Consider the following 24,953-nt stretch of genomic DNA (forward strand, 5'->3'; position numbering starts at 1 on the left):
TTAGACACTGTGTCAAACACAAGGACTTAAGAAAGAAATCAGTTGTTCTCCATGTTCAGAAAAAAAGAATGCAATGGTCTGTAATAGAAAACAAGGGAAAAAAAAATACCCATCAATGTAGTCCATTTTCAGGCTTTAGCACAGACCACCAAAGACCTCACTCAACTTAGACAGACAGGAAATCTTTGTTGGAGGGAGGGGGCCAACTGAAGGAGGAAAGCAAGGGCTATTTATTCAGAACTTGTTATAGCAAAGGAGTCAGCCACCGTCACTTCAAGGCAGGCAGAGGAGCTGGAAGCTTTATAGTGAAAAGCAAGGGGACTTCAGGAGCACCCTGAAGGGAGGCTGTCATGCCGGGGAAGCTGCGGGCGGGCTAACCAGGACCATGGTGTCCTGGGTGATTGGGTAGGAGAGCGTACTGAGCTTTTTCCAGTTGATCCTACATTAGAAACAGGACAAAAATTAGGTGACCTGTCAGTTGTTAACCAAGCCCTTCGCCATTTGGGGCCAGTTGTTTCAGAAATGATTGTTTAGCTTTCTGGGTTGTTACTAGAGATAGCAGCCTGGCTGCCTGCAGATCTGACCTAGCGCAGGCTGACTCCTAGCGCTGGATATTATAAATAAGGTTTGGTTTACTGGACAGGTTGCTGCAACCTGTGGGTCTGCGTTCTAATTTTACATATGGTCTGGTCGTTGTCTGTTTGTATATTGTCTCTTATCTTTCAGACAAAAACAGATAGCAGTCTGCAGGCAGCTGACCTACAGCCAGCAAGGTGATTCTCAGCATTTCTAGAGACTCGCTTAGGGAGACAGTTAATTCCTCTTGGCCTCCTTGACCGGAAGTGCCTAAGGACATCTCTGCTGATGTGAGCACATCCCCGAAACAATGTCCCAAGAGGGCGAGAAAGGATGGAAAGGCCAGTGGCTGTGGTAGCAGTGGGGCCCTGCGAGGAGACAAGAAACAGCACTCAGGGATTCTCAGCCCTGGATGTCGATTAGAACCCCATGGACGATTTTGAGCAAATACTGATACGATGGCCCCACCCACCAAAACAGGGCTGGGCATCAATATTTTCCCAAAACTTCCCAAGTGATTCTGAGGCGCAGCCTGGCTTGGCAGCGACTGACCCAAACCGTTGAGACACTGGGAGCCAACACTGAGCCATCGGTGAAAGTTAAACAGGGCTCCAGCCACGACTGCTTTCTCCAGAAGCCTCCGATCGTTCAGTCTCATAACGGTGGGCATCAGAAATGTGAAACGCACGGTGAAACCGAACTCTGAGAGTAGCATGTAGATAGTGCCACAGAGTGTGAGCCTGCCTACACAATACGAAAAAGGCAGCGGCATAGAACGAAATTGTGGACCAAAGCGACAAATTCAAAACACTTCAAACCACCATGAAACTGATTGAAAGATTACCTATTCTGAGCAGCATTCTTCATTTTTATTTTTACCATTAAAAATGTATTTCCCAGATTTAAAATGTTTTATCATAACATGTTATTTCTGACAGATTTCAGGTAATAAGAGTGCATGTAGTGTGTCTGTGTGCACTTTCAAACTAAGCTTGTACATTTATTTGTCAACTGCTTTACCCAGAATTTAGAACAATAGGCATTTGGGGCATATGAACTCGAAGGAATCACAGATTCACTCAACACACCTAGTATCCAGTTTCTATTTCTAGTCATTTCTAAATTTTCAAATTTACCAATTTATCTGAATTTGATACAATACCGCCCCCTGGTGGAAATCTATAAAAAAACCCACACTCGAATGTTTCTCGCCCCCCCTCACCCAGTCCCCCGCCTTTTTTTCCCTCTCCCAGCAGAATTTTCTCTCTGAACAAAATTAGATGCAAAAGCTCAATGAACAAAACAGTAAAAATAGAGCTGTCCTAGGGGCTTTCTCTTTCCCGTATTGTCAACCCCACATCTCCATCAGAATATCTAAAATAGAATTCATCTCTAAAACATATGCCATATCCCCCCAAAAAATTAAAATTAAATTTAAAATTACCTCTTTTCCTCTAAACCATCTTTATTTCAATAAATAGCACCTCCTTTACCATTCACTCAAGCCAAAACCCTCTGGAAGATTCACAATACACATGAATTGGATAAAAGGTTCTAAGTAGGCCCAAGTCAAGAAACAGGGTAGATATATTTAACTCAGCAATCCCCCAACTCATTTTATCATGAGATGCATTCCCCCTCCTCCACAGTACTTTTTAACAACTTGCAGAAAACTCTGGTTATTTTTCATTCAGAATGATTGTTCCAGCTTAATTAGCAAATTAGCTCTTTGGCTGCACATGCTCTTCAATCTTCAAAAATGCTTCGGCACAGCCAGCCATACACCGAGCCAATGCCAAGTGTGACCCTCAGAGGACTGTTGACCCCAGACAGCTATTGAGTTGAGGTCAAGTCCACAGGTAGCTCCCTCTGTGTCTTCTACCAGGAATACTGGGAATTCTTTTGGCAGGAGTCGTGCTTTGTCTTCCATTAAATGTAATAAACTTGTATGGCATGATCGCTCTGTAATTTTATTTACAGGGATTATAATGTTCATTCGACTGTAGCCTGTGAGCATCACAGGCAGCTCGGTAACTGACAGTGAGTTCCCTGATTTCCATACATTATCTCCCCCTGTGGATTTATGAGCCAAACTGTCAAAATCCCAAAAGCTTCCAGAATCCGTGTAAATTAGCATAGGTCCTTGGACACCAGATCTAAAAGTAACCTTTTTTAATCAAAATCTCCATTTTTAACAAAAATAGAGCTTTATGTCCCATGTGATTAGTACTAGATGTAAGTCTAGTACCAGGTTAGTATCACATTAGATTAGGGCTGGTCCTAAATCTACTCATACACATTGTATCATTTCTAATTTTGATATGAAATTATATTTTGATCAATAGCCTCCTGGACTATTTGCTCTCATTTCATGTCACTTATAGCCTTGACTTGAGAGGGGGGGTCCTGAGGGCTTGAACACACTCACTCAGCAGCTGGGCAGCCTCCAGAGCAGCGCCCCAGTGCACAGAGAAGCCCCCGCTCCCATGGCCATAGTGGTGGACCACAGGCAGCCTCCGGCCATCCCGGGCTAGAAGCTCTGTCTGCAGCCGAACGCCTGCCCTGTAGGGCCTCAAGCCCACCTTCTCCCGTATGTCCCAGGCTCCCCGGAGGGAGGGCTCCAGAGCACAGCATCGGGAAAGAATATCTCTGCTAATTTCTGCATCCGCGGACAGATTCCAGTCTCCCTTTTGCCTACTCCCACCCAAGGTTACGTTGGATGCACCAGGGTAAATATAAGTCAGCCCACTCCCATCTCGGATAAAATGCTTCACCCAGGGAGCCTGCACTTTGAGTAGTTGGCCCCTCACAGGGAAAACCTTCAAATCTCCCGCAAGCTGTCTGCTTCCAAGGCCTGAACAGTTGACCACAACGTCGAAGGATGGGTGGAGCTCCCACAGGTCTTCTATTCGCTGGGTGAGTATCAGGCCCCCGCTTTCTTTCACCCTGGGGAGAACAAGAGACCAGGAGGTGAGCTTTAGCAGCAGCTTCCTGCTCCACCTCTTAACAGGAAGTGCCCAAGGGGGTCAAATTCTAGCTATCGACTGCTTCACATCCTTGGAAACTGGGGATTGCTAAAGCTGAACCTAAATAAAAACCTATTTCAAAAATTCAAAGCCAGGGAAATTATAAGCAGGGTGGGGTAAAAGCAGGTTGTCAGTTGTGAGTACACAAAACACAGAATTTATTCTTGCATTATTATTTATTAATTGTATTATTTTCCATAAGAACAACTGTGCACGTACTTTTGCGCTCCCCCGTACCGGCCCCCGGACTTTGTGTTTAGTAGGAGTTTTATATCATTTTAGATGCTAAATAAATACGAAGTTAATCTGGTATTTTAAATACCCATGTATTTCTTTTTTTATGTCATTTATTTAGCACCTTAATTAACTGCTTTGGACTTTTTGTCTCATAATGTTAACTCTTGCATGTTTCTTTGTATTAGCCTGGTCTCCCTAACTAGATGGTTGGTACAGGAGCTACGTGTCCCTCCGCTTATGTCTACCAGAGCGATGTTAACATGAGAGACTAATATTTAAGCATTATGTTCTGTGTTCTAGTCATCCCAGTTAGAACTCAGAATTATCCTTCTAATTCAGCAAAATAAGGGAATTTACCAGTCTTGGAATTTGAGCAAATGACTTAAACTCGCTGAAATTATTTCCTCAACTATATAGCCTAGGGACAAGAGTGCTGAGTTCACAGGGTTTTATTTTTAATGACAATTATGTAAAAATTCAATAAATATCAATGTCCTTTTCCATTTCGAGGGCACCTTGCTGCTTGAGCTATTGATGAAAGTCCGCCCTTTACCTGGACCCTTCTTCAATTACCGCAGCAGGCGGGTTGTTGGAAAGCCCTGTCAGGCTTGCTGTGCTGGGGCCCTCCCAGGTCTCTGACCCCAGGAGGAAACTGATGGAATGTTTCCAGGGACCAGCCCCCTGCTTTATGACCATGCAGTGATACTCAGTCATTATCGTATATCCCATGGCCTACGCATTAAGATAGTGCAAAAATGTAGGAGGAAAGTACCTGGAAGCTGGATGTTAAATTAGGTGACCAGGCATCTACAAAGCTGTCTTTATGACCAAATGGAGTGGTTATTCTGGCGGTTTTGAGTGACAAGGTTGGGGGGATAAAAGCTTGATGATTTTGTTCTTGGGGCTTCCTGCAACTGAGCAAGACCTCACCCTGGACCAGGAGAATAATACCATTGCCCCAACTACCGGTGAGGAAATGGGGGACGGCTGGACCCAAGCTATGCTCACTATGCCCACCCCGGTGTCCTCTGATCATCACCCTGAAACCCAAAAGTGTCCCTTTTTACCAAGAGTAAAAGCCAACCATCGGGTGGACCACATCAGCGGGACCCATAAACAGGGGGAATGATTATCTTCACTGCCCTTCCTTCCACTGCCTGGGGGTTCCCTTGTTTACACACACACACACACACACACACACACACACACACACACATTGTGCACCTCCCAGGACCAAGGGAGAGTCCCTTTTTCCCTTCCCTTCTTTTGGGACTAGAGGCGATTCCTGCACCCCACCTGCCACCCTTTGCCACAGCCCCTGCTGCTGAGAGAGGAACCCTGGGCAGCACTAAACGTGTGCATGGGGGTTCAGGTGTGGGGCCCATGGAGGAGAAGTGCAGGTGACAGGCAGGTCGCTGGTGAGCTCCAGTACAAAGGGATGGGGCTGCCTGCCAGCAGCACCAGGCAGGGGGCTGCAGGAAGGAGGCAGGACCTTGGAGCGGGAGGCCAGGGCAGGAAGGGAGTTGGCCGAGCAGGGATGGAGCGAGGGGTGCAGCAGAGCCAGGGGACCGCCTGGAATCCACCCGCATGTACCTGGAATTTGCCACTGACACTTAGACCTTAATCATTTTTGAAATCTATGAAGTAGAAACTGAGAAGAAGATTCTTTTTGTCATTTAAATTTCCTAAGCATTTCCCATCTTGCCAAAGATAGACATTTTAACACTCCTCTGTTAACATTTTAACAGCTTGTACCTTTATTTTGGGAATATTATCCAAATAGGTTTCTGAGTTATGCAAATAAAAGGAAACTCTCTTCCAAGGATTTAAGGCCACTTTGGGGTGAGAAGTCACAATATCGGCTGTGTGAAGGCCAGATGCTTCTCCATAGACCAGATCGCCTGTGGCAAATCTGTGTCTAGGCCAAGGAGGGTGGAGGAAGGAGGTGGTGGTACAGCGTCCATTCCCCCTCTGGCTCCTTAGACTGCAGGAACCCTCTCTGTTAGAAGGGGAGGGCCAGAGCCTACGAAGACTGATTGTAAGAGAGCGGGCGAGACGCAGGCCTGTGCAGGACCGGAGCCCGGGGGCCAGAGCTGGGACAGTCCCTGACCTCTGCACAGAGCCCGGGGCCTGTGGCTGCTGAGGCGGGATCCAGAGTTTAAAGTTGGTGAAGATGAAAAACAAAACCAGCACTGAGTTTGGAGTCACTATCTGAGGATAACCTGGAGAAGAAAGAAAGAGTGAAGAGCTAGAAAGCCATTGCTAAGTAAATGGAGGGATACAAAGACAGCCAGAGAGGACGGCGGTCAAGGACCAGAGGGGAGGGCCGGCTCCAGACATGTTCTGTATTATGTATGTATTAATACATGCAGTCAGTTACAAAACTTCATCCTTGCTTCAAGCTTGAAGCATGACACCTCAACAGCGGTCAGGCTATCTGTCTGAAAATGAGGGGGAAAACGGAAATTAATTAAAAAATCTCAGTTGGCACACAGTACTATACATATTGCTTCACAGGAAAAAAAAAATGCACTGTTTCTTCATAGCCTAGTTTCTTCATAGCATAGCATAGACACCTAATGGAGCTATACCTAAAATAGCTCATGATAGTTAAAAGTATACATAAGAATATTTTGCATGTGTAGGAATGTAAACAATTTGTACTTAGAGGACCGGTGATGGTGTTTTAAAAATATATCCAAAAATTCTTTGAAACTTTGCCCTTCAAGGCTGCAGCTTAATTCCCATCCCTTTGAATGCGGGTAGTCACTTGCTTCTAATGAATATATGTATTCATTAAAAATATTTTTATTATTATTTTGCAACACATGATTCTGGATTTTCTTCTGCTATGAAGCATGTTATTGACTCAATTGGAAAAATCGGAGTAAAGGTCTTAGATTTCAGAAATGTGCCCATGTTGATTTAATGCCCTTATTCTGATTACTTGACCTTGGTTATAAGAGAATGTGTTGGGTTTGAGAAATACATATTCATTATTTGGGATAACAGGGCATTATATCTACAGCTTACTCTCAAATAGTTTAGAAAAAGATGTACATTTAAAGACAAAAGGATAAACATATATGATAAGTTTAAGATTTGGGGAATCTAGGTAAAAGAACTTCTTGCATTTGATATACAGTCTAATTTTGCCCTAAAAATATTTTCTCATCTGATGCCCCTATTCCTCACTCGCTCTCTTCCAATGCATATGCTGATAAAATCAAATGCATTCTCTTTTCCACTTCCCAGAGTCTCCATCCCTGCCTTGGCTGCTCCACAGACAGGTAGGAATCACTGTAAGCCCTGTTCAGGCACGGAGCAGCCTCTGGTGTCTTTGGGAAGGGCATGTGGATGAGGCCCCGGGGTTTTGACCGGCAGGGCAGAGAACAGCCACGCACCCGCACCCGTAGGGAACAAGCTCACCTCTGCCGCTACCTTAGCGTTAGCGTAGCTAGAGAAGCCCCAGTGGAAACCCCAGAGCCACGGAAGCCCCCGAGGCTCTCGCAGACCCTCCACAGCTTCCATCTATTCCCTACTAAACCGTGTTGCTGTCATCAGGAAAAAAAACAAACCACCATCATTTTCCAGCCTCTTGGCTTGTCCCCTCCTACTTCATCCTTGCATAGCCAGGGAGAAAGGGCAGAGCTCACATTAGACGTGGGTCTGGGACCATCTTTTGCCCGTTGCCCCGCTGGTTAGGGGCTGGGGGCAGGTGATGAAGTGGGGGGATCCCTAAAGATGCTGGGAAAGGAAAGCTGTGCTCTAGCAGGCATGTCATGTGTGGAGTGCGGGGGAGCAGAGGGGAGCTGCGCCCAGGGAGGGAGCTTTGCAAGTCAGACATTTATAAGGCAGGGACAACCTGTCACATTCCTGATGTAGAATCTGCGATTCAGTGCAACTGCTGAGGGAACTCCAGGAGTTTCTTTCACAGACACCCAACTGCTGAGAGTCGGGCCAAGGGGGAGAACAGAAGCCGGAGGGGAAGGGAGGCAGAGGACTCTCCCAAGGGAAGTAGCAGGGCACTCGCTAGACCAGTGCAGCCCCATGTGCTCAGTGCTGTGGTCCGGGCGGGCCTGATCGGGGCCATAGAATAAGGCACGGACTCTTGAAAAGTAAGCAATGCACTTAAGTTACAGGGACCCCCGGTACAGAAATGGGACACCCAGCTTTCTGGATGTCGTCAAAGGTAGGACAATCCTAGTCTGGCTGGGATGATTTATTTAGTAGGATGCCTGGCAAGGAGACAGACTCAGCTGACCTTTTGCCTCTATGATTCATTTCCTGGAAGGGGCAAGTAGAGAGCAGCAAAACAGGACTCCACTAGCCGAAGACATAAAACATGCTCTGCATGGCTGATTAAACCTCAGGGTTTTTGTTTGTTTGTTATGGATTTTACTGGAGACATGTATTTTGAGAGGGAGATGATCCCTTCTGTTCTTTGAAAACTGATAAAGATCTAACTTGTGGTTAAAAACTTTAAAAAAAAAATGTTCTGGCTTGCTGAGCGAAATGCCTGTTTTTGAGTCCAAACTCTGCAGGCTGAACTTTCACATTGTGTGGAAGGGATGCAGGAGGCAACAAAACAGGCCTGGATGTGAGGAACAAGCAGGAACTGTGTGGCTTCCGGTGGTGGCAGCCCACAGAGGAAGCCCCGGGGGTCCCACACCCTCACCAGGAGGCTGCCCTGCCGCCCACCTGGCCTAAATCCTTGTCCTGAAAGGTTTGCCTGGGGTTTAGAGGAGTCCTCGCCCCACAGAGCCTCCTTCAAGGGGAAAGGGGCTTGTGGCTCTCTCCCTTCTTCACCTTGGCTCTCTCACCAGATGCCCGACTCTGAAGGGAGGGGGACAGCCAAACTCCACAGAGGAGGCCTCTGCAAGTTTTCCATGCTGGCCGCATATCAGATTGCGGTGGGGGGTGGGGAGGGGAAGGCATGAGGGATCAGGGACCCTGGGGGTGCTCGCAGGGGGTGGGGCGGGTGGCTAGAATTTCTTGGCCCAGCCCACCGTCATGGTGGATTGGATGTGTATCTCAAACAAATGAACTAAAAAAGCCACCTGCCCCCAAGACTCTGGGGATAAGAACACCCTCTCAGGCCTCCCCTCCCTGACTCTGTCACCTAAAAACAGACTGCAAGCAGCGTGTCCAAGGCACGGACCCTAGCTTGCTGCTCACCAGGCCCGCTGGTGTCGCGGCCAGGAGGCGGCTGCCACTGGCGCGAAGTCCCGCTCACTGGGCGCTGTTGTAAGTACCGTGAAACGCTGGCAGCAGGCTTTCACCTATGGAGAGGGTAGCAGGATTTTCCCCAGACCTTTGTCCTACAATTAGAGATTAGGCCTGCAAATAAGGTTATTATGGAAATAAGGGGCCTGTTTTCTAGAAAGTGATACTTTAGAAGCAAGCAGGCAACAATATAGTTGAAACTTGAACAAGGCAAGGGTTAAAAAGGGCGTTGACCCCCATATAGTCAAAAATAACTTTTGACTCCTCAAACCTTAACTCTAGTCTCTCAGTATCCATGGAGAATTGGTTCCGGGGCCCCCAGCAGACCCCCAAATCCGTGGGTGCTCCAATCCTTTATATAAAATGGCACAGAATATCACACAGAATTGGCCTTTCGCATCCGTGTTTCATTCGATCCACAGATGCAAAACTTGGGGATATGCAGGAAAAAAAACTGTGTGTAAATGGACCGATGCACTTCAAAACCATGTTGTCTGAGGCTCCTCTGTTATTTGTTTTGTGTGAAAATGGTTGAGGAGGGTCCCAGAGCCAAAACATTCATTCTCAGCAAGAATGGCAGAAGACTGCTGAGACTGCGGTCATGCTGGGGACTGACCGTCACTCCCTGTCCAGCATGGGGACAAGCCCCCCTCCCCAGGGAGAAGCTTCTCACTGCCCCAGGCAAACTCCTCCGAAGAGGGGACACAGGCACAGCGGGGTGACGCTGGCATCCCTGCCTCCACCCTCTCTCACATGACACCCCATCTGCCCCATCTCCAGGTGTCCTGGGCCTACACGCTTTCTCTCTGCCCCATCAAAACTCCCCATCTTCCAACGATCTTATCTACTACTTGTCACTTAAGACAAAATGAAAGCAATGTGCCCTCTCTCCCAGGGAAAATTTCTGTTTAAGTCTTCTGTCTATATTGAATAGTCAATGCTTCAGTGAAAGAGTAGAAAAAACCCTGTTATTCCCCGGACTCAGAACCCACCCTGGCTCACCTGAGCTGGGCCGTCCTTCCTCTGGGCCACCTGGAGGACCCTACACTTGCCCTTCGCCAGCCGTGCATGAGGAATGAGTAGGTGGGCTGAACCTCCCCTTCATTTCCAGCCAGTGAGCTGGGGACCCGGAGTCCCCATTCCCTCCCCACTTCCAGGACCTGCATCGTCTTCTCTGAGGGACAGACCATGCCACTGTATGCACACCTGAGCCCAAGGGATGGCCAAGTGAGAGCTATTTTCAGGAGAGAGTAGAGCTGGAGCTTGAGTGTATGGGCTAGGGTACCCCCTGGCATGCACCCGAGGCCCCTTGCTGCCGTTTTCAGGTGCAGCACTCCTGGGAATCCAAGAATCTAAACGTAAACCTGGCCTTCAGGTGACTGTAAAGCATATTTGTTAAGGTAAAAGGATAAATTATTTCTTATTTAATGGTTCATTAGCTTGATTGAGAACTTTTAAATATTTACACATTCTCATGTGGGCTTCTGTTTTTATTCATGTCCCGGGCTGGATAAGGTAGAGACAGGACCGCCTGCTCTTGGGTGTGTTCTCTAGCTACACACACAAAACCGCAACAGAGGGAAACTTCAGGGGACAGAGGGAAAGAAAGGGAAGGGAGGAGAAAAGGCACTTTATTTATGCACTGAATACATAAATTTAAACTGTGATATCACTTCCGGTTTCCATTAAGGAAAAAGATGGAAGGATATGGTCATAAAACGGAAATTCTTTTCTTCTCAAATTTTGGGTGTGTGGAATCTTGATGTGCCTATAAGTAAGAAAAAGCTTTTAAAAAAAGATGCAGACATGTCAAAAACACACAGGAGCAACTCAAAGGGGCTCCCATTGGCCAAATCTTGGACAATTTGAACATCAAAATAAATAATAAAAGTAATAGAGTAAATCTACTAAATAAAATAGGAATCCATGAGTCCATAGTGATATAAATAAATACTTGAATAAATAAATATAAGACAAGAAAAAGTTCTATTTTTGTAGAGTAGAAAGCAAACTAAATGTGGAAAGAGTTAGAAAATTATCACTTGGCAAGCATTATATTAATGATTCAGGCAAAAAGAATCAACAGGTGCTAAAACTAGTAAGTGAAATTTAGACAAGGAACAGGATACTTACATACTCTCAAGGTATAATCTGACAAAGCACTTAGTAATTGCAAAAGAAAGAAGTAGCAACTTCACATGGAAAGACCAGGTGATCAAAGTTAACGTTACCAGAAGATAACAAACTGCATTTCCTGATATGATGCAGTAAGAATTCGACATTACCCCGTGATGTCCCACCAAAAATTCATAACTTCAATATAATCGTGAGGAAAAATCAGGCAAACCCCAGTTGAGGGCCATTCTATAAAACAACTGATCTGTGCTATTGCATGACCTTTCCAACTGCACAAGTCATAAAAGACAAAGGTAGACCACAGACTAAAGAGACATGACAACTAAATGCAATGTGTGGTGTGTGACCACGGATTGGGTCATGGACCAGAAATATGCACATATAGCTATAAAAAGACATTATTGGGACAATTGGCAAAATATGAGTAAGGTCCATAGATTATAGTATTGTATCACTATCAATACCTGGGTTTTATCATAGTACTGTATTTATGCAAGAGAATGTCCTTGTTCTTAGAAAATACACATGACAATACTTAGGAATAATGGGGTATCGTGCCTGCAACTTACTCTTTAATGGTTCCAGAAAAAATATGTATAAAGGGGAAGGGGGGGGGTGGAGAGAGAGAGAGAGAGAAAACAAATGTTTGGGACCTGGATAAAGGATTTACAAAATTTCATTCACTTTCCTTATCTCCGTTTCCCTGACCACCCCTGATCCAGCCGCCAGCCAGCCCCACACAGAGAAGCCCTTGGCCAGCCCTTGGCCAGTCTCTGTGATGGGAACAAACACTCTGGGGGTGTTTCCTTGCCCGCCTCTTCCCACTCTGCCAGAGACCACAGGGCCCCAGCCAGTTTTTTATAGACTTTCCAGAACAGGGAGCCAAAAGTACAATAGGAAGAAGCCAAACAATAGACTTTGGGGTCATAAAGATCGCTAAAAATTTTAATAAAACTCTCCAATGATACCTCACCTTTTATACCCAGTACTTTGTACATGGTCTTCCATTTTGTTTTTTATCATAATTTTAAAATGATGCAGCATATTGACAGTACAGCTCTGCTACTGTAGGCATGCCTAATGATTTCCTTATCTGAATTTAAGATTAAGTACATGACACCTCAACCCTGAGTCACTAACATTAGCACTTGCAATTTTTTTACACTCATTTTTATAACATAAGGACAAAAATGCAACACTGCACAATACTGCCACTCAGGAAAGACAGGGATGCTGCCAAAACTTGAATGTTGGCAGATGAGCAATGCTATCGTGTGACAGTTCGAAATGTCCGTTTGTTAACTGATGATTCAGGTACAAACTTAACACACAAAAGCACAAAAATGTGGGTTTTATGAACCTGGAACTTACAAAAGTAAAATGTCCAATATAAATTATCCAGAGGTAAAAGTGAAAAGAGCACTTAGAAAACTACAAAAATATATCACGATTCTCCTGACATGTGTTCAGTGCACTTAGGTTTCCTCCTCTGTTCTCCCATTCAGCTCTCATAAACCTGTACTTACCCTTCACCATATGTGTTACTGTAATTATTAATTAATATAAACACACATGGATACATACAAGCCATCATCCCAATAGACTATAAATTCCTTTAAAAAAAAGGTCATAATTTATCTTTCTTTCTGACTAGTTTCTAGCACAGTGCCAGGTATATACAGGTGTTCAACAATGAATTGTGGAATTAATGAATTACTTGAGTCAATTATTTTATATCTTATATCTAGGGCCCAATCATTATTGCCCAATTACCTCAAGTGACTTTTCTAACATTATACAATAATCCACATTGTTGCTATTCATTCACCAAAAATACAATTTAGAAATTGAAAAAGCCAATGTTTCACAACCTCCAACCTGCCTGCAATTTCTTGACTTAACTTTTAGAGAGATTTATTTGATGTTGTTCGAATAAAGGTGCTCTAGCTATGTTTCCTAACTAACTGGAAATAGGAAGTCCTGAGAACCAAGCCAAAATGCAAGTTCAAGGTATTTGAGGCTCAGCTTGGTGAGGATGCAGTTACAGAATTTAGGCAAGCCCTTAGTTTTGAGTTCTTATTTATAACAAAAGAAAGTAATGAAGCTATAAACATTTTCTCACTAAGGAGAAAAAAATACTCAAAAATAACTTATACTAAGCATAGGATTCTCTCATTCAAAGAACTAGAGTAAAGCATCTAATTTTATAGCTGAAAGCATATTTTCCAAACTTACCCATTTTACAGACGAGGAAACTAAGATACCATTTCAGTAAGTAGCGTTTACAGGTGTGTGGTTTGGCAGCATGGGGACCAAACTGTGCATCAAGGTGCACACCAGAGGTAGAAGACAGACGTGTCACCACCAAAATGATGTGACTCACTCCTGTGGCTCAAACACTGTCTTCCAACTGTTTACATACAATGCCCTAGCCACTCGTGAGCAACAAGACACAATGCAAGAACCTTGAGGGACCACAGAGAATTTTCAGTATATATTTTATGAATAGCAGTGAAGTTATTTATGGCTATGCCCGGTGAAGGAAGCAGCAAAGAGCTATTTAAACTGACCTTTTCTCCAACCATGGGAGGTAGGCAGAACCTTCACATTTCAGGGTGGTAAACGCCTGACCAAACACATATTCCGGAAACTTCTTCAGCTCAGCCTCAGTCATCTTTCGAAATCCCAGAACCACGTCAGCCCAGAATGGCACCTCTTTAGTAGGAATGCTCCGGAATATCTGCCAGCTCAAACATATTAGGTGAATAAATTTCCTGATATTTTGTGAATTATCACATTTTTGTTAACCCATGTGATATTCTCTAAAGCCCTGAAAAATCATGCTCCCTATACACATAAAGAGAAAAAGATCTATTCTTCCATTCTCTTGGGTTCAGATAACTCAGTAGCTAAATACAAAATGTTCATGGTTGTGGGGAGTAAAACATTTAAAAAGTAGTATCTTTTAAAGATTGAATTTAATTCTCTGTTTTCCAAAAAAACTCTGGCCTAGATTTTCTTACTTACTTATGACTATGGTATTTGAGGAAAGGTTCTTCTGTTTTGCATAATGCTTTATATAAATTATAAGCAAACCATCAGAAGTTTAAAGTCTGGCCTCAATTCTGAACAAAATATCTAAACTGGAATGAGCTTTGGTGGGGGTGCCGAAGGCCAGGGTGCCAATTATGACTTAAGTCGTAGGTCAACCATTTAGCTCTTGAAAAGAAAAGCCAAGAGTTGTCAGGGGCCCTGTTCCTGTTAGGTCATGGTTGGGGTGGATGAGGCTCTAACAGTCCTCCCAATAGCCACAAGGCATATGTTTGAATTTATGAGTGTTGGGTTGTTTTCATCAACAGGAATAAATGTTATAAATCATGGTTACTCTAAAATAGCCAGGAAAATCATGTGAGTGCTGTACATGGTTGCTGATGTTGTGATATTAATGTATCGGAATTTAAGTAATTCATAATTAAGCCATTAATTCAAAGCGGTTCCCGTGGAAGGTGGAAACGCTCGCCGCAGGGCTCTACACTGGGCCCGTTTGCGGACTCATTCTGCACGCTCTCCCTGGGCTAGACCGCCCTCGCCCACATCTTCACCATCATCTACATGCCGGACACTCGGAACGCCACATCTCCGGCCCACTCCTTTCTTGTGAGCTCCAAATCCAGATCCAGACCGGCACTGCCTACTCCCCACGGGATGTCTACCTCCATGTCTCATACATTAACCCCCAAGCGCATACTTCCACTGCCCCTCTGTCGAACTCAGAAAAGGGGACCCCATCCACCCAGGTGCCAGAAACCTAAAAATCATCCTTGACTCTCTCTCCTCTCTCATCCCCTGCAGGCCTTCAACCACCAGGCCCCAGCAAAATCTCCTCTTCGGCATTTCTCACATTTATCTACCCCTTATCCCCAATATCAACAGCTAATCTTTCCCACCATCACCTCTCTTTCCACAAATCTGTTCTCCACGCTACAGACAGAATGTTTTTGAAATATAAATATGGTCAATTACTTCACTGGGTAAAACCCTTCAACGGCTTCCCATTACGCTGGAATTTATTAATCCTTCCAAAACGCCACAGTGCCCCCGGACATGGGTGTGTGCACGTGCTGTCTCCTCTACCCAGAATGCTGCCTCCTCTGTCCTAGACTCTGTCTCTGCCCCTTCCCCTCTACACATCACCAGACTAGCCTACCCACATCTGAACGGTCTTCACTGAAACATCACTTCTTTTCCTGGTGGTGTCTCATAAAATCCTAGAGCAAGTTTATTCTCCAGATAAATGCTTCCATAGCACCCTGCACTTTTCCCTCGGTAATGCACGTGTCATGTGTAACTCAGTAGTTTTAGGACATTACCCACAGACCATGAGCTATATGACGGCAGAATCATGTCAGTCTTTCTTACAAATTCACTCCATGCATATTTATTGAGAATCTACTATATGCCAAGCAGGATGTACTGAACTACTCATTTCTATATTCCTGATACCTAGGACAGTACCTGATACTGATGAATGCTAAATAATTGTTTTGAAGAAAAGAACAGAAGAATAAGGCTATAAATACTTAGGCCAAAGATGCAAAGGACATAATGCCTTTGTCTATGCTTGATGGATCCACATCCTTTTTGGAAACCAATGGAGTAAAAATAATTCATGTGAAGGAAATAAATAACTCTTTTTGTAGAATAGCTTAAAAGATATTCTTTTTAATATCCTCAATGGTGGCAAAGTCTTACTCTTGAAAGGATATTTGAATTTTAAACATAGCTATTTTTTAAAAAAATTTCTTAGAGCCAAAGTTCGTGAATTAGACTGGATGATGTTGGTTTTAGACAAAAACAAAGTGTGGCCATATATTAATGAAAATCATTTTTCTCTGTGGCTCATCAGCTGGCTTTGGAGACAGTTACAGTGTCAGTTGATCTTTGCAATGTAGAGAAGTGAAAGTTGCGTCTTTGGACAAAGATTGCGGGGAATTAGTGATGTCAGCATCATTTGGTGGTGGTGGAGGTAAGGGAGGGCAAGACACGGAAAGGAATAGAAACCTGCCTGAGGCAGGTGTGTTCACCAGCAGAAAACATCAGCACACAGCCTGACCTCAAAAGAGGAGAGAGGGCACTTTTTTTTTGTTTTATTTTTGTTTTAGAAATAGCACAAAAGGTGCAGGGGAGCTAAGCATTTAACAAAAGGTAACATCCCTCTAATCTTCTGAAAACTGCAGGGCATAGCTGTGTCATAACACAGGATAACCCGGATGACATATTAGTTATGTCATAAATTGAAAGAAAGCAGTTCGACATCTCAATTTAAGATCATATTGAAAGATAGCATCACATTTTAAGTACTAGTTTGTGTTAGCAATGTTACATGGGATTTATTTGAAAACTCTTTGTTTAACCGAGTGTCTCCTGAAATTGGATATGAAGAATCAAATGGGAGTGTGCCAACCATTTCAGAAATATTTTTTTCTCAAGTGGCACTTCAAAAGGTAACTTTAGTGACCTACAAAATTTACATTTTTGGAATATAGCACTCTTTAAGGATACTAAATATGTAAGCTGTCCCTGTATTTTGGGGCTCTGCACCCATCCCAATGTCCCGCCTGTTCATGTTCCATCAGCCACATGGTCCTCACATAATCCTCCATCACTGCTTACCTGACATATTTTTGTAGCCGTAATCACAAATCAGTGCGTAATCCCTGAGGAAACTCAAAATAGTATTTGTGATGAGAAACTGGAATGGTCGTTTATTATTAAAATGTCTAATACTATAATTTGTCTTTCTTGAGTTCCTTGGAGTGAAGCCTAAAATGTTCTTCTAAATCCTCCCATATCTAGGTCAGCACTCGGCTCAGAGCAGACTCTCAATAATAATTCATGTTGCACTCTACAGTCTGTTCAGATCATTTGAAATTCTAAAATAACTTCAGCTTTCCTCTCTTACCCAGATAGCAGATGAACACCAGCCTGTCCAGCTTCTGCAGAATTGGCAATTGCAAATAGGTGATCAAAGGTCTCTCTAAACCACTGCTTCTGCTTGTGAATGGGTGTGTCTATAATCATGGAGAAAAGCAAAGTGGAACAGAAAGGAAAAAGATAATGGCCTTGTTCAGATAAGCTCCTTTCTAGAAACTGGGGGAAACAGTAAAGAGGCAAGGAGGAATGTTTAGATAAAGTACCACACTGCGGAGGATATATCCACAATGAAAGTTTTGAATATTGACCTATGTTGTCAGCATCTGTTTGTATGATTAACCCACACGGGGGAAACCAACCAATCAGGGCAAAATCTAACAGGTGAGCCAGCTGGCAGGTGGACTTGGGTCCCACATACATTCCAGAGGTCCTTGAAGGGTCCATAACCAACCTGAGCAGAAGTGGCTGAGGCCACTTGGCTGCTGTATCTGTATTTGCTATAGATAAACATGGCTAAAGCATCCAGCTGGCCACACAGTTAAAACAATGGGAGAAAGAACACAGGACCACTTTCCTGGAGACTGAAAACATGAGGGATGACAAGGCAAGATCTGTGTGTGGGGCCCAGGTCCACGAGGACAGAGAACAGAGTACACATCCACGGGAAGCCCAGGGAGCTCACCCTCCTGCTACAAGGAAACAAGGCCTGTATTACGACGTTAGCTCCCCTTGAAAGGCTCCCTGCAACCCCAGCCAGGGCTGCCATTACCTCCCACCCCGCCACTCTGTGGACTCATGGAGTAGCACCTCAGGTCAGCAGGGACTTGCAGGGACCACACGGGGCACCACCTCCCTGTCCGAGTACTAGGGATCAGTGCTCCCTTTTCCCAGGCTTCCCTGCCAGAGCACCAGAGATGCGACCCAGATGCAGCTTCCGAAAGGATGCCAGGCCAGGTAGGGAGGAAATAAGTGTCAGGGTTCAAGCCCCAAAGTTAAAGTGTCCAACCCTGGCTGGTGTGGCTCAGCGGACTGAGTGCTGGCTGGCAATCCAAAGGGTTGCAGGTTTGATTCCCAGTCAGGGCACATGCCTGGGTTGCGGGCCAGGTCCCCTGTAGGGAACACATGAGAGACAACCACACATTGATGTTTCCCTATCTTTCTCCCTCCCTTCCCCTCTCTCTCAGAATAAATAAATAAAACCTTTAAACACACACACACACACACACACACACAATAATAGCGTCCAATGCAGGTACAGAGAAATCCAATTATGGGTCAAGTATTTGGCCCTCTGACTCCTGTGGAAGGATCATGAGAGAAAGTCCAGGGTCAGGCCAGAGACCAGGGAGCAGTAATTCTGAGGGGCTGCTACGGGGACAGCCACAGAGGAGACGAGGGAACTGGCGCAGAGAGGGCGCTGCCTCAGCTCTGCTTGGAGGGATGTCCCTGGAGTTCACAGTGGAGGTGAACAGGCCCCTGGAATCATCCTGCTCCCCCAACAAAGCCCCCAGATCAATGAGGGCATTTCGGTAGCAGGATTTAAAACTTGTCACAGAGCCCATAAACAGTTCTCTAGGAGTGGATCTCTGCTGTCTTTAAACATGTGCCATGTGAACTAACACTGCATTCCAAAATTGCAGACTGGGCCACCGGTGTAGAAATAAGGAAGAAATAAATAGTAAGCTGCAAGGAAAATGAAATTAGACCTCTAAGCATTAGACCCCAGCAATCCCAGCCAGTGCATGGTGCTGTACTGAAATGCATTCCGCTGTTCCCACCCCAAACCTTACAAGCAAAACAGTGGCTGAGATCCACATGCTGTGGAAATGATCCTAAAAGAACAAGCGATTCCAGGTCAACAGTGGGTAGAGGAAGCCCGGTGACCTAATTCATGTTCAAATGCTGCTACAAGGAAACTGTAGCTGGAGTGGCAGCAGTAGCAATAGCAAATACAGATATAGTGCTTATTATGTCCAGGCACTGTTCTGACTGTTTTACCTACACGAACTCATTTTATTCTCACATGACCCTGTAAGACCGGTATGGTCCCCGTATGGTGATGACACTCATGAGCTCAGAGGATATTTACCCCTGGGCCTGGTCTAAAAGAAGTCCAGAGAGAAGGCCAGAGTCGTTCTCCAGCAACGCCAGAGAGAGACCCTGAGGCAGGGCCCCACCTGGCCAGAGTGCGAGCCTGGGCCGTGGTAGCCTGGGTGAACTCTCAAGTGAGCCTCCTTTGGAGACGACTCCCTGACTATCCGGTTACCTTCTGGCCACTCCCTTGGGCCTGGCACAAGCACGGGGGCTTCTGGAAAGGGGGCACAGAATTCTGGTACAGGAAAGGCACCCACGGTGAACTCGCACTGTGCAAGCACAGACACTTGGTGTCTGTGCTTGCTCCCTGCCAGGCAGCACCCAGAAGACGCATCAGCATCACCGGTGTTGAGGAAGTCAAGTTTCTGGACCTGCAACGCCAAGGTCACTGCCTTCCCTTCCCACCCTGCCAAAATACGGGTTTATTCTCCATTAGGTGAAACAGTGGTTCCTGGGCTGGGAAAGAGCAAGCACAGGTGAAGACAGGGATACCATACTGAAAACAGGAGAGGTAAGGAAACACGTGCAAACCAGATGCTAGGCCCCCAGCCTTCTTCCTCTGCCTTCTAGAATGTGGCCAGCCCAGGCGTCACCCTCCCCAGCCAGGAGGCTAGAAGCCTCTTCTCTGAGGAACAGGACTGGTCCAAGAAGAAAGACTTAAACATAATGATGCCACAGGCTCCCCAACTAAACATCCCTGCCACCTCACTCCAGTGAGGCCCAAGGCAGCAAGCCCTAAAAGCGCTTAAAAGTTCCCATTGGCTATTCAGGGTCTCACTCTTAACTGTCAGCAGACAAGTGAAGATGACCCCTGGCCACGGCAAACCTGCAGCCTGAAAAATGAGAACATCCAGCACAACTTGGGACAACAGAAATTTTGCAGGAAGAAGAAACTTGTTAAGCTATTGTTAGTATCTTTGGAAACGTAAGAAAAGATGTTGCAACTATAGAACACACACAAAAAGGATGCCTTACCACAGGAAAATTCGGAAAACAAAAAAGAACTTTGTAAAGTTAAAAATGCTATAGTTGAAATTAAAAATTCAACAGCAAGGTTAAAGACAAAATTGAGAAAAATCCCCAGAAAGTAAACTAAAAGAGAAAGAGATAGAAACAGGAGCGGGGAGGGGAAGCTAAGAGAATTGGAGGACTGTCCTGGAGACCTAGCACGATAGCAGCTCCAGAAAGCAAGACAGAGACGTCAAGAGGCAGAATTCAACAACTGAGTAATTCAAAGGCTGCTTCTGGAACTGAAGAACGTGAGTTTCCAGGTTAAATAGTCAGGGCAATATTCATTGGACAGATGGCTATTTTTTAATAAATCTTGTAACCACTTAATTGTTTAAACTATCTGCATGTTTAACTTTGATAAAGAAATAAAAACTAAAATTAAAGGGAAAAAGAACAGGGGAAAAGAGAAGGTGGAAAGAGTGAATATAAAATTGGCTGCAAAGTGGTTTTGTTTTTTATTTAATGCTATTTCTTTTCTCCCATTTCATGTGGGAAACCCTGAATGGAAAGGATACATGGACATGTTTTTAAAAATCAATGCATCTTTAGGCCTGAACACACATTGACTGATAGTTTTTATACTGGTTTAGAAGTGAGGATCTTAATCCCATTACATACAGGTGGATTCTGATTTGATCATTACTAGTATCAGTGGAAAGACTTAGAGTTCCCACTTGTGGTAGTTGTTAGCACTGTTCGCCAGACATTCTGGCCATCCGTCTTCTCAAAGTCTTACAGAATTGTGCTTCCTGGCCTCCTCCTAATGCTTGAGAGCACGTGAGTATAGCTGGCCAATGAGCTGTCATCACAAGTGACAACAGTCATTTCCTGGCCAGAGCATTTAATTGTGGAGGTGAGACCCCTGAGTTCCCTCCCTCTGGGTATAGATACCGATGACATTCAAGACAGCAGCTGCTTCATCAGCTTAGGTTCCTGCTGGTCCCTTGCTGATGTTCAATCAACATATAACATAGACTGTGAGCAAGAAATAACCATTTATTTCTTAAGCAGCTAAGACTTGAAGGTTGTTTTTGTCTTACAGCATAACTGAGCTTTTCCTAAAGGATGGACCAATAAGATGTTCAAAGTTCACATTACATGCACACCCAGCTGTCTTTGCCAACAGAAGTCCACTAACATCATTCTACCTGGTGCCTACCATGTCTGACAAAGGAGCAAAAATCCCTCTCACCCGGGTATGTGTGGGGAATAAGTATTCCGGCTGCCACGTCACTTGTGGTATCAGGAGAGAACCTGTCTGAAATGACCGTGATGGAGCATCGTGGGACCAGTTCGGAAATGCAGAGAGCCGTGGAGAGTCCCATCACACCTGCGCCCACCACGGCAACCCGGACCGTATCCATGGGCCTGTGAGGAGAGAAGGTGCGGCCATAAGCCTTGTGTTAGCGATGGTTCCATCTAGTGCAAACTTTGGCCCTAAGAGTTCTTTCCTGAGGCCCATAGCCTCTCAGAATAAGACCTTTCCTGTTGGCTGTTCTTGTGGGATAAGGAGATCTCCCTGTGAGCTCTCTCTGTTAAGCATGGGCATGTGGGCAATGAGGTCTCAATGGAGCTTTAGACATAAGTGCAAACCCAGCTTGGAGTCACCTTTAAACACACGACAGGTAAGTAGGTTTGCATTTTGGGGGAGATTTCTACTCATTCCGCCCCCTTTCCTAAACCACTTTCCCTGCAGGCAAGACCTAGGGAAGGCTAGTGAGTAAGCACGGTAGGAACAAGCAGCAAATGCAACAACATTTAACAGAAAGCTTGAGCGACTGAACCTCAGCATCTCCTCTCCTGCTCCTCACTCTAACTGGGGACCAACTCTCCCAGCTGCCTTCGCTGACTTGCCACTGCTTTCCCACCCTCACATTCCCACCCTCACCCCAAGGCTATGCTGAAACCCTGCCTGCTGAGAGCAGGCCACCTGTCACCTGGGGAGTGACCCACAGTCTCCTTGTCTGGACTCCCTCATCTGTAACCCAGGCCACATGAATTCTTTTAGTTTCTATGGGTGGTAAATAAGAGAGACCCACTGAGTCTGTCTCATAAACAGGGCTCTTTCTGAGAGTCCGTAGGGAAATGCAGCGGCCTGAGCTGAGCGGGAGCCTGAGCCCAGAGTCCAGCGTGGGAACGAGAGGGTTGAGGAGGGCTCCACAACTCCCACGCCCTCGCCCCCAGGCCTGCTCCCCCGTCAGCTTCCCTGTCCACCGAGGCTCTCCTGCTGGTCCTCCCATCTCTGTTCCGGCTCTCTGTCTAACGTTTGCTGTAGGGCTCAGATTGAAACTCCAGAGAGAGAAAATGCAATTAGCCCAGCTTGTCATTGCCAGCTCTATCAGTGTTCTAGGGCCGGGCCGCCTCATTGGGCTAAACCAGCCTGTACATGTGCCCTTGGCATAGTTGCCCTTCTCTGTCCAATCAGCAGTAGCCAGGGCCTGGGTCACGTGGCACAAATAAGGGCCGCAAAATTCACCTTTCCTTAGGAGGAGGTGGGGCCGTCCCCTCTGCTGTGAGCTGTCAGTGGTCTCCTGGGCTCGGAAGGGCTCCGATACTTTACAGTCCTGCAGTGAGGCTAACTGCGTGTTATTTCTATTTCTCAAGCAGCATAGCGTTTCCTCGGCCATTAGTTACCCTGACTGCTCCCCAATGGGCGGCTCACTCCGAGGGAGCAGGATTGCCAGGGCAGAGGGAGGAGAAGGCAGGGCCCCAGGGCGAGGGGCAGAGCTTGAGGAGGGCACCCTGCCCCTTGCCCCAGAGGCAGGAAGCAGCCACCTAACCCCTTACCGGTTTTCCTCTTTCACACTGGCCTCCCTGCCCAAGAACTTTCTCAAAATAGTTGTCATAAATTAAGTTGAGAAGGAAAGTAACTGTGGCTGAGAGTGACCAGCTGCCAGGAAGAAGAAATGTGAATCAGCAAGGGGGGTTCAGCCTGATCCAGCAGCCTGTGAACCACTGACACCTGATCCCACTGAGGCAACTCCCCCGCCCCAAACTCCCCGAGAACTCTAGCAGCGCCCCTGAGCCACGGGCCGGGCCGGAGGATTCCGGTACCTGTCTCTGCAGAAGCGGCCTGGAACTCGCAGAAGCTCTGGCACCGACACTTGTTTTCCCAGTGAGTGGCTGGGCTAGTGCCCTGAGAAACAGAGAGAAAGCAAAACTGCCTCCCATTGGGGCAGTTATTAAGGACACTCCCCTTAATCTTACTCTCCATTGGTCCACCCGCCTGTGTCTCTGTCACTTATTTCCCTGGAGAAAGGAGCCACTGACCTCATCTTTAAATTGTGCAGCTGTGGTTCTGCCAAACCCTGCAAGTGGGTCTACCCTTAGCAGCTCTTCTCTGTCTAGTTTACAAATCCTTCATCTAGCCACCAGCCTGGGATTTCTCCAGCTGATTTGTAGGCATGGAAAACAGCGAGTGAACCTGTCCAAGTCCCAGCAAGTTCCTGCCAGCAGCGAACCCTGGTTTTCCCGTTTGGCTGCCCAGAGTTAGCTGCCCTCTCAGTCGGTGCAAGGCTTTGCTGGGTCAGCTGCGTTGGGGGAGCGGGATGAGAGGCATGAGGGCAGGATAATGGTGTTGATCACTTAACTGATGACCTGATTGCAGTTAGAAAAATTATTTAGGCGGTAATCTAAGATAAAAACCAAATGATTCTTTAGTCTTCATACTCAAATACTTGCTGAGTGTGTGGCAGATACTGTACAGTCAACAAGTTTGTTTACTAGGGAAGCAGTTTGATGTATCAAAATAATGATAATAATATTGCCTTCACCATTTGCTAGATACACGAATGACACCATTAATGCAACCACCCTGTGAGGGAGGTACTATTGTTATCCCCATTCTACAGATGAGTAAACTGGGGCTCCAAGAGAATAAGGAAGGGCCCAAGGGCTCTTAAATGGCAAAGCCCAGTCTAAGTGCCATCCCGAGGCTTGAGGTCTTCACCAAAGCACCTACTTAGGTGTACTTAGGTGCTGCAGAAGATCTGTTTTACCTTGAGCAAGTCATCTAACTTCTAAATTTCAGTTTCTCCATTTGAAAATTGGGAATGAAGTAAGATATCTCTTATAAGTTGTTGTAATACCTGCTGAGTTGAGATATGTAACATTCTTTGTAAGGTAGTAGGTATATTTTATTGAGCACCTACTATAAAATCAATCAACAAACATTTACAAAGCAGTCCCTCTGCCCAAGTCATGTTGCGAGGACTAGGAGAGATTCAAGGATTTCTAAAATGAAATTTTCTCCCTCAAGAAAGGAAACAAGGCAGAATAAGACAGTCCTCTAATAAGTAGCGCTGTAGCTGTAGGCGCTGCGAGGGCTCAGGGGAGAGGGAGCGTGGGGGACCCAAGTGGCCAGTCCAGGCTGGAGAACCGAGAGGGAAGTAGGAAATATTGGGAGGGAAGGTGGTGTGACCAAAGTAGCAGAGGCAAGCAGTTCAAAGAGGGCTGAAGAAATGGTGGGTGGCTACAAGCAGGAGGTTTGCGTGAGAGCGGAGAGTGGAAGGGCCATAAGTCTGGCAAGGAGGGAGGACAGTATCTGAAAAGTAATGGCAGCCATGGAAGATGTCTGCAAGGGCTCCTTCTTCTCCCTGCCCAGGTCAGGGCTCCACTCGCCTCTGAAAGGAAGTCAAGAAGGAAACATTTAGAAACAAAACCAAGAAAGAAGGCTGTATGTGTATACTGAGAACAGGCCTTTTGTTTTCTACT

General features: G+C 45.7%; 1 protein-coding gene across 2 annotated transcripts; it reads right to left on the minus strand.

The window, feature by feature from the left end:
- Positions 1–1,089: 1,089 nt before the first annotated feature.
- Positions 1,090–23,366, minus strand: DDO (D-aspartate oxidase). 2 transcript variants are annotated; one of them, XM_054569828.1, is made up of 5 exons: positions 23,295–23,366; positions 21,433–21,608; positions 17,164–17,272; positions 13,772–13,948; positions 1,090–3,522 (listed from the first exon to the last, which is right to left on the minus strand). In XM_054569828.1, exons 2-5 carry the CDS (start codon positions 21,602–21,604, stop codon positions 2,955–2,957), a joined length of 1,026 nt encoding a protein of 341 aa, XP_054425803.1. In that variant the 5' UTR covers positions 21,605–21,608; positions 23,295–23,366; the 3' UTR covers positions 1,090–2,954. The 2 variants fall into 2 exon arrangements, with proteins under 2 accessions (XP_054425803.1, XP_054425804.1); XM_054569829.1 differs by lacking the exons at positions 17,164–17,272; positions 23,295–23,366 and having other exon boundaries at positions 13,772–13,941; positions 21,433–21,474.
- Positions 23,367–24,953: the final 1,587 nt, after the last annotated feature.

Source organism: Pteronotus mesoamericanus, unplaced genomic scaffold (genome assembly GCF_021234165.1).
Source record: "Pteronotus mesoamericanus isolate MK-2021 breed Mesoamerican mustached bat unplaced genomic scaffold, CSHL_Meso_final contig_20, whole genome shotgun sequence".
NCBI classification, from domain to species: domain Eukaryota; kingdom Metazoa; phylum Chordata; class Mammalia; order Chiroptera; family Mormoopidae; genus Pteronotus; species Pteronotus mesoamericanus.

Coding starts and splice junctions, on each gene's coding strand:
- DDO (XM_054569828.1), bottom strand. CDS start 21,604: ATGGATACGGTCCGGGTTGCCGTGGTGGGCGCAGGTGTGATGGGACTC. Junction 13,949..17,163: donor GGTGTTCATCTGCTATCTGG/GTAAGAGAGGAA, acceptor AATATGTTTGAG/CTGGCAGATATTCCGGAGCA. Junction 3,523..13,771: donor CTCCCATGGTTGGAGAAAAG/GTCAGTTTAAAT, acceptor TGTTCTCCCCAG/GGTGAAAGAAAGCGGGGGCC.